General features: G+C 44.9%; 1 protein-coding gene across 2 annotated transcripts in view; it reads left to right on the forward strand.

Moving 5' to 3' along the window:
• LIG1 (DNA ligase 1) overlaps nucleotides 1–8,752 on the forward strand; it is a 40,870-nt gene that overhangs the window by 9,386 nt on the left and 22,732 nt on the right. For both annotated transcript variants that reach the window (XM_023509035.1, XM_012813850.2), the window contains exons 6-11: nucleotides 2,432–2,542; nucleotides 3,931–3,993; nucleotides 4,949–5,065; nucleotides 5,297–5,372; nucleotides 6,909–6,989; nucleotides 7,299–7,355. In XM_023509035.1, the coding sequence (XP_023364803.1) occupies nucleotides 2,432–2,542; nucleotides 3,931–3,993; nucleotides 4,949–5,065; nucleotides 5,297–5,372; nucleotides 6,909–6,989; nucleotides 7,299–7,355 (505 nt within the window). The remainder of the gene's footprint in view (nucleotides 1–2,431; nucleotides 2,543–3,930; nucleotides 3,994–4,948; nucleotides 5,066–5,296; nucleotides 5,373–6,908; nucleotides 6,990–7,298; nucleotides 7,356–8,752) is intronic.

The raw sequence follows: 8,752 nt of genomic DNA on the forward strand, positions 1-8,752 counted from the left end.
TTCTCCTGCGGCCAAATATAGAACTGATCTCATGACCCTTAACATCACAGGTGTAGAGACAGCCAATTCACTAATGCTGTCCTCTCGTGAGCTCTCTCAAGCTTGTTAAGAGAGCTAAATCCCTCCCCATGCCCTTTTCACCAAGGTTTTCCATTATTGAGTTATATAGGTGTTTCTTATAACTCTCACTCCTCTTAGCCATAGGCTATATCAGGGGTCCTCAAACTTTTTAAACAGGGGGCCAGTTCACTGTCCCTTAGACCATTGGAGGGCTGGACTGCGGGCTCTGGGACAAGTTGGCTGCTAAGCAGGACAGGCAGTGGCAGCAAAAACACCCAGTGAGCCGGATAAATGTCCTAGGCAGGCTGTATCTGGCCCATGGGCTGTAGTTTGAAGATGCCTGGTACAGACTGCTACAAACACCTTTGTCTTTGTCTCAAGAAGGATCAGGAAGGATGGGTCCTAAGGAAGGATAGGGGAGAGATCCACATACAATGTAGGGAGGTGTGAGCATAGCTGCCCAAAGTGGTCTGCTGTGCACTTGAAACATGGTGGGTGTGACTGGGGGGGCTTGAATTTTTAATGCCATTATTATTTTAACTAAATCTACATTCGAAACCTGGTACTTGATTCAGTTAGTGAAGACTTTCCTGTGTTTTTGGAACAACTTGAGATACATAAACACAGGTTGGGTATTTCTGAGGAAAATTTTGTGTTCAAGTTGAGATATGCAGTAAGTTCATCTGATTTTGGAGACTTAGTATAAAAAAAGAATGTTAGTAATTAATGTTGAAAACATGTTGGAACCATACTTTTGTGGATATATGGAGTTAAATAAAACATGTTTGTGTTTTTTTCCCCCTTTTTAGTAATTTGGCTTCTAGAAAGTTTAAGATTATGTGGCTGGACAGATCTTTTCATTGGATGGTGCTGGTAACACAAGGCACTCTGGGAGCCCGGAAGGCTAGCCCAGAAAAGTTGATGTCTTAGCCAAGCCTTTCAGGATGGGTTAGGATGTCCTGTGTTGAGAAAAGGCAGATGGAAGGAGGGCATGTGGAAGGGTAGAGGTAGAAACACCATGGCACATTTAGGGACTCACACTACAGTGTTTGTGAAGAATCAAATGTGATTTGGGGAGTAGAAAGAGTTTGAGGATAGTGCCTGGTGAGAGATAAGCTAGAGATGAGAGTTGGGGTGGGCACCTAAAGGCCCTGGCATACCCAGCTGATGAGTGTAGGTTTCTTTTTCTTTCTTTCTTTTTTTTTTTTTTTTTTTAATTGAGACAGACTTTTACTTTGTCACCCTCGGTCAAATGCCACGGCATCATAGCTTACAGCAACCTCAAACTCTTGGACTTAAGCGATTTTGTTGCCTCAGCCTCCCTAGTAGCTGGGACTATAGGCGCCAGCCACAACACCTGGCTATTTTCTCGGCACCCTAACCACTGAGCTATGGGTGCCCCATGAGCCTAGGTTTCACACCAGGGGTGCTGGGGAGCTGTAGAATGGCTATGAGCTGGGTGTGACAGGGTCAACCCTGCATGAAGGGGATCGTAACAGTGGCTCAGGACTTGGTGGGAGCTCAGGGCAGACACTTAAGATCAGCCCTAAGGGGCTGCTAAACAGGATGTACAGGGCCCAAAGGAGTAAAACAGATTGGTGTGTTTGGAAACACCATCAGTTTAGCTTGGCAGTGCTGTAAAAGTGGATTATGTGGCAAGAGATGAGTTGGAAGGTCAGGTGCAGAGAGATTAAGTAGGATGATGGTAGAGACCAAAAGAGTTTACCCTGGATAAAGTGGAGAATGCAGACTTGTGAAAGAGTTTTGAGTGAGGAGGGACAGTGCCGGTCATGACTGAAGGTCTCTCTGGGACTGTGTCAAGTTACTAGGTGCCAAGATGCAACGGCTTAGATAAGAGATAATAGTGCAAGTGCTTATTACTGCTCTCCAGTGAGCTCTTCATCATGTGCTGGCATTTCAGTTTGGAGTCCTTTAAAAGCAGGCTCTGAAACAGGGATTCAAGTACAAGTTGTATCCTTTCAGGTATCTTTAGAGGCAGGGAATGAATGACAATCAGGGCAAGGGAGGCAGCCAGCCAGGATGTGTTAATAGGTCGGCTTCCCTAGTGGGCAGCTGAAGTCTAATTCTGTGGAATGCCATGGAGAACAGCCTGAATGTGTGCTTGAGTCATCCTCCTGCAGACATAGGTTAATGAAGCACAGAAAAATTAAATAACCTGTTTGAAGTCACATAGCCAGGAAGCAGCAGGGCTTGAAGGATGAGGCCTGCTCTGGGGCAGTGGCCGTATGCAGGCAGAGAAGGGGACAGGGCTCAGAGCCTTTGCAGAGGTGCCATCAGTGGGTCTGAGGTTGGTGGGGCAGGAGCAGGCAGGCCAGCAGGGTCAGCCACACCCAGCCATTTTCATTCTCAGCTCGGAAGCAGCTCCCGAAACGGACAATTAAGGATGTCCTGGAAGAGCAGAGGGAGGACAAGGACAGAGAAGCCAAGAAGAGGAAGGAGGAGGAAGGTGAAGCACTGAGAGGTAGGAATTGTGTTTGTGTATATGAGGGCCTAAGAGAGTTGATGTTTGGACCCATCTGATTTGGTGCCTGTGTCTCCTCAGTCAGAATTCCATGGACTAATGCTTTTGTTGTGAAAGCATTTTGGAATACATTTGTTCAGTACATTTGTTTTGCCATCTTAATTCAGTATTACTTCATGTCCACTTTCCCATTTTTATCTTCCATTTTTATACTTATGTAATGGAAAATATTTTCCTCTAAATGATTTTTGTTTTTGCTTGTAAATTTCACCAAAAAGAAGTTATTCCTGAACTTTAGGGTCTTAGTAATTTTTTCATGGCACTCCTAGGCCAGTACTGTAGCAGTTCCTTTTATTAAGCAGTTATGTCCAAACAACTATTAGATAATATACATACATTGAAAGAAAAATTAATTGCATTTTGTTCTTAAGTAACTAAAGTTACTTACAAATGGGATGCCAAACATCTCAAGTTATGGAATCCCGTTGAAAATTGCCTACCTTCATTGCCTGTTCCATGGTGATTTTTGCACATTGCTTGATTTTTATAACAGCAACCAGAGAATACTCAGCTTTGCAGAGATACAAAGTCATGGCAAAGAATGTGATCTGACACTGAAAACTAAAATGTCTGTAGCTAGCAGTTCATGCAGTGTCCAACAGATGTCGCTGGGTTTCCTTTGAAAATTTAAGGAAATGTTCCTCACAGTGCCCCTATGAGAGTTCCCTGCCTTTTGGTACACATGTGGGAAACAGCCATAAAGGTCTGATCCATGGATCATTTGGGGCCTATGTGAGATTGTATCAGTTGCAGGCTTTGTCACTGTCAGGTTTTTGTTTGTGTGATAGAAAATCCTCATTAGGCTCAGTTTTCCCAGGATAGATTTGAATTTAGTCAAGATTTGATTTCTTGTTGGAAATTTTTAATTGTAAATCGTGCAGTTTTAGCTATTGTCATTTTTGAGGGTAGTGATAAGCAGGAGTGACCTCTTTCCAGTAAGGCACATTTTTGCAGTTTGTATTGTTACTCTTGCAGTATGGTTTTTTCAGTTCTTAAAAACTTTATTTTTTGTCTCTAACAAGCTATCACATGCATTTAGAACCCTTTCAAATTCTATTATAAAGTGAATAATCCTAAAGGAATAGTTTATAAGCAAAGACTGACCTTTGTATTTATTTCTCACACTGCACAGACAAATGTGCAGTTTGGATTCCTTCAGAGGGCCCCACGGGGCTCAGAGTTGTGCAAGAGCAGGGTCTCGTGCCTCCCATCACTTTGCAGACGTACTTGATTGTTACCAGAAAAGAACAAGGAGGGCCAGAATGTCTCTGGAGTCTAAATGTTCTTGGGGATCAATGTGATCATCCGATTTTTCTGTATGTCAACAGAAGCAGAGACACCAAGAGAAGGCCTCACAGAGGCTGAAGTGGCAGTGAAAAAGGAAGCAGAAGGTAGGGACTGGCTCCCAGCACCTCCCAGTTCCTTAGAGACCCAGTGAGATTCTGATCCTCTTCCTTCCCCCAACCCCATCTTCCTGATTTTGAGGTCAGATTATTTTTTCTGTTTAAGAAATGGGGTCTCCCTGTGTTGCCCAGGCTGATCTTGAACTCCTGACCTCATGCAGTCCTCCTACCTCGGCTCCCAAAGTGCTGAGATTCCAGACATGAGATACTATGCCCGGCCAGGTCAGATACGTTTGGAGGATAGTTCATTTAAACAGGGCATAGATCCTCAAACTTACTGTTTAAATGTAGAATCTAGAAGAATCATAGGTTTTATTATTGTTATTGGTTTTTTAAAAACCATGTATGTGGGAAAAGAAGAAAAAGGCAATCATTTTCCAACAAGTATTCATAGCTTTTATAAATTATAGGTGCATATTAAATGTTATTAGTTGAGCAATAACTTATTAACTAAGCTGAGGTATGGGATTATTAGTTAATAATTTATTAAGCAATAATTTAACCAAGCTGAGTTATGGGATTTTTGAGGTTGGGCTATTGTCTCAGACCATAGAATGACTCCTGGGTCCAGTTGTCCGTGAAACCTTTCAGTTGGAAATAGCACTTGTAGGGACAGTTTTAGGTATGTAGAGTTTGTATGTGTATCTGACTTTTCTGCAACTGCATGAGTGGAAATATTTTCTTCCAATCACAGGGAGACTTCTTTTTACCACTATTCCTAAGTCTACAATTTCAGGCCAGATGGTGGAATTCCATTCCTTAGTACCAAGTAGTGAACATCAAATCCGGGATGACTCCTCAAAACTTATGTGCTACAGAAAGAAAAAGGACAAAATTGGCTATATTTTTCATCTGTGTGGTTAGAATGGCTGATGGGGTTAATTTTTAAAAAAAAGTATTGAGGGTGAACCTATTTGCATTATTGTCTAACATCTCTCTTTAGAAGCAGAAAAACCTAAGGAAAGGGTTTCAGAGCCCAAAGTGTCTGTGAAGCAGGAAGCACAGGAGGATGATGCAAAACCTCCCTCCAGAGCTCTGAAGACACTCAGCAGCTTCTTCAGTGAGTTTCCCTTCCTCACCTCCCTGGGGTGGCTCAGGCAGGAGGTGGGTGAACCTCGCTCCAGAGGGCTACAGTCCCTTCTCACTTTCCCTTTGGTTAGAAAGTGGACCTCATCTCTCCTGGCTTGTTATCCATCTCCCTAAGCATTAGGCAGTGATAGGTGGAAAATGGCTGAAAGGGTGGGGGCTACTGGAAGGAAAAAAGACCCACCATTTCTTGGTTTATTCCCAGTCCCCCGGAAGCCAGCTGTCAAAAAAGAGGTGGAAGAAGAGGGGCCACAGGCTCCAGGAAAGGAGGGCACGGAGGGGTGAGTCAACATCGGGCCTAGAAAATGTTTTCTGAGCATGTTCCTTCCCTGCATTCCCACAGCTTTAGTCCCAGCTCAGGCTGCCTCCTCTTTCAAAGTATGGCAAACCATTTTCTCTAAAGGGCCAGATAGGAAATATATTAGGCTTTGTAGGCCATTTTTGGCCTTGATTGCTCCCAGACGTCGTAAAAATAGTCCAGGAGTGGAATGTGCTGACCCTTTACCCTAGCTCCTTCCCTGAGCCTGCCTGGCCTCTCCAGTCTTTCTTCCTCAGTCTGACCCCCACAGTGCCTGAGTAATCTTTCTGATATGCTCTAGTTGACTCTGCCCCTCTGATGGCTTCACAGTGCCCCCAGGACAAAATCTAAGCTCTTTTGGCCACTGGCCCATGCCCATCTCTGGTCTCATGTCTCACCTGTGTGTTCCTATCATGCTGAACTCACTAGATTCAGATTTGAAAGCCAGCAGGCACTTCTGCTCTGTGGTGAACTTTGCTGGATGCCTCTCTGGACCAGCCTGGACAGCCCATGGGGATGAACCATCGAGAGCTGTCCTGCCCTGGCCCTTGCGGTGCACACAGTGTATTAACCATTCTGGGACACTATAGGTTTTGAAACAATTTTATTGTAAATGTGTTAATTATTTGAAGAGATGTCTGGGCCAGTTCCCATGACACCTGATGGGTAGTATACAGGATGTTTCACTGACAATTGGTTGGATGATTGGATGGATGGATGGATGGATAACATAAATATTCTATAAAGTAGTGAGATCAGACCCCATTCTTGCCTTGCTCAAAACTTGTCTGTGATTTCCAGCACCCAGGATAAGCACTGCGTTCCGCAGAGCCCTGCCCACCTCACATTATAGTCTTCCTGCAACAGGGCTTCTCCTTGCTCCATCAGCACCATTTCCTGTCACACCTCCCACTTCTGAATGTGCTGACCCCTGCCTAGAACACTATTCCCAGCCCTTTCTGCCCAGCATTCTTCCTCAGGCTCCTGCTTCAATTATACCTGCTTGGGGAGGCCCATCACTGTTATTAGAACAGTGCGTGGCATGACACGTAGTGGCTATACATTCCTCCCTCCATTCACACCAGCCACAGTGATCCCTTTTCCTCGTGTCAAGGGGGTCTCCGCCTCAGGGCCTTTGCACTTGCTGTTCCCTCTACCTAGAATGCTTTTCCCTCTGAGAATGCTTGCCTACTCTGCTCACCCCGTCCTCATTCTGCTCAGATGTCTCCTCTCAGGCCTTCCCTGACCACCCCCCTGAAGCAGTACCTCCTATCCTGTTCCCTCCCTCTCCTTGGCTTTATTTTGTTGTAAGAACATTTATTTTAACTCCTAAAATATTTGTGTGGTTTTTCAGTTTTTCTTTTTTCTGACTCTCCCACTGGAGAGTAAGCTTTAGGTTAGCTGATATTTTTTTACATTCACGCCTGTGCCCTTGTGCCTTGAATAGTGCCTGGCACATCATAGTTGGAAGAGTGATTTCTCCATGGTCTACCTGGTTACTTTCTTTTTGCCTCCACAGACCCCTGGACCCAACCATCTACAATCCTGCCAAGAACAACTACCATCCCATTGAAGATGCCTGCTGGAAACCAGGCCAGAAGTGAGGCTTTTCCCTCCCTAGCCTGCCAACTCCAGCCTCTGTTATTGTGGGGGGCTTTCAGCTGGAGCTTTGGTTAGAGGAAATGGTCAAGCCTCTCCCTCCAGTGTTTTGGGGACAGAGTCAGCTATCACAGCATTGAAATGTGATAGCATTGAAAGGGTCAGAGAGACAGCTCTGGGCAGTGAGCAAGGTTGCTGTCATGCATTTGGGTATTTGCAGTGCTGTCCCCAGGGAGGTATGGAGAAGCAGCATGGAGGGGGGACAGTATAGGCGGTACACATGGTTCTTTGGTCTCTTTTTCTTCCCCAGGGTCCCTTATCTTGCTGTGGCCCGGACCTTTGAGAAGATTGAGGAGGTTTCTGCTCGGTAATTAATCAGGCCTACCTGGGTGGAAGTTAATGTCCATGTCCCTGGCATGAAGGTCATTGTTGCCTGACCCTCTCTACCTTGCCTCTCCCCATTCTCCTTTTACTTAGCCACAATGTCATGAGCCACAGACATGGACACAAGAGTAACTGCAAGTCCTCTTGACTTTCTGCCTCATTCTCTCAGTCAAAGCAAGACATAGGGTGAGCCCAGATCTGTGTGGTACAGAAATAGGCTTCACCTTGGTCTGGCTAGAACTGCAGAAAGTGTGTGATCATTTTAAATCAACCCTAAGTCATTGAAGGTATCTTTAGTCTTGCTTCTGTGCCTCTGTGTTAGTGAAAGGAAGTTGGGTGTTAGCTATAGCAAGGACCCCCTTCTTTGTCACAGAGGTTCCCCCGCAGATTCCCCACTCCCAGGGGTTCCTTCTGCTGTCTGGTCCTGGTTCTTCTCAGCAACACATTAGCATCACTGGTCCATACCCAGCTTCTTTCTTCACTGTCCCCAATCCTGTGCCCTTGCCTGTCTTTCCCAGCCTAGCATTCACCCATGTGTATTTAGTTTACGTAAATATTATCATGGGGCCCACTTCATTCTGCTTCGTACTTGTATTGTCAACCTCATTTTCACATCTTTCCATGTTGGCTGAAGAAGAACCCAGCTTGTTTTAACTGCTTTGTAGTATTTCTTCAATTTCCTATATCATGTCATTTTTCAGTTCCCCAACATTGATGAGACATTTTAGACTGTTCTCAGTCTAAATGCTTTATTTTTACAAATGTGTCTCTTCGAACATTGAAGAAACTTCCCCTGGGGTATAAGCCCCATAGTGTGTGTTTGGGGTAAGTCACAGGAGGTTTTGGAAGGGCCTCACATGCCAGTCTAAGGGGCTTGATATCCATCCTGTGGGCAGCAGCTGAGTGAGGGCCTTGCCCTGGGGACAGACCAGTCTGAGCATGAACTGCACCCAGCTCTCCTATTTCCCAGCTGTGTGTCCAACCCCTCTGAGAATTGAGTTTCTTCCTAAGTAAAATTATACGTCTGTCATCTTAAGTTTGCCCTGTGGAATGTGAAATTACTAGGTACCACAATACAGAGTTTAGTTTCAGGAGAAACTCAGAAATCATCAAATCACCTAATTCAAGAGAATTGCAGAACTGTCCTAACGGTATAATTCAGAATTGGAGGGTTTTATTATTTCTTTGAAACATGTTCGAAATAATTTTAGACTTAGAGAAAAATTGCAAATATGGTATGGAGTTCCCATGGGCCCTTAAAAGATATCAGCTTTTGGCTCGGCACCTATAGCTCAACGGGCTAAGGCGCCAGCTACGTACACCTAAGGTGGCAGGTTCGAATCCCCAGCCCGGACCCGCCAAACAACAATGACGGCTGCA

This window comes from Otolemur garnettii, unplaced genomic scaffold, assembly GCF_000181295.1.
Source record: "Otolemur garnettii isolate 467f Iridium unplaced genomic scaffold, OtoGar3 scaffold00317, whole genome shotgun sequence".
In the NCBI taxonomy this organism is placed as follows: domain Eukaryota; kingdom Metazoa; phylum Chordata; class Mammalia; order Primates; family Galagidae; genus Otolemur; species Otolemur garnettii.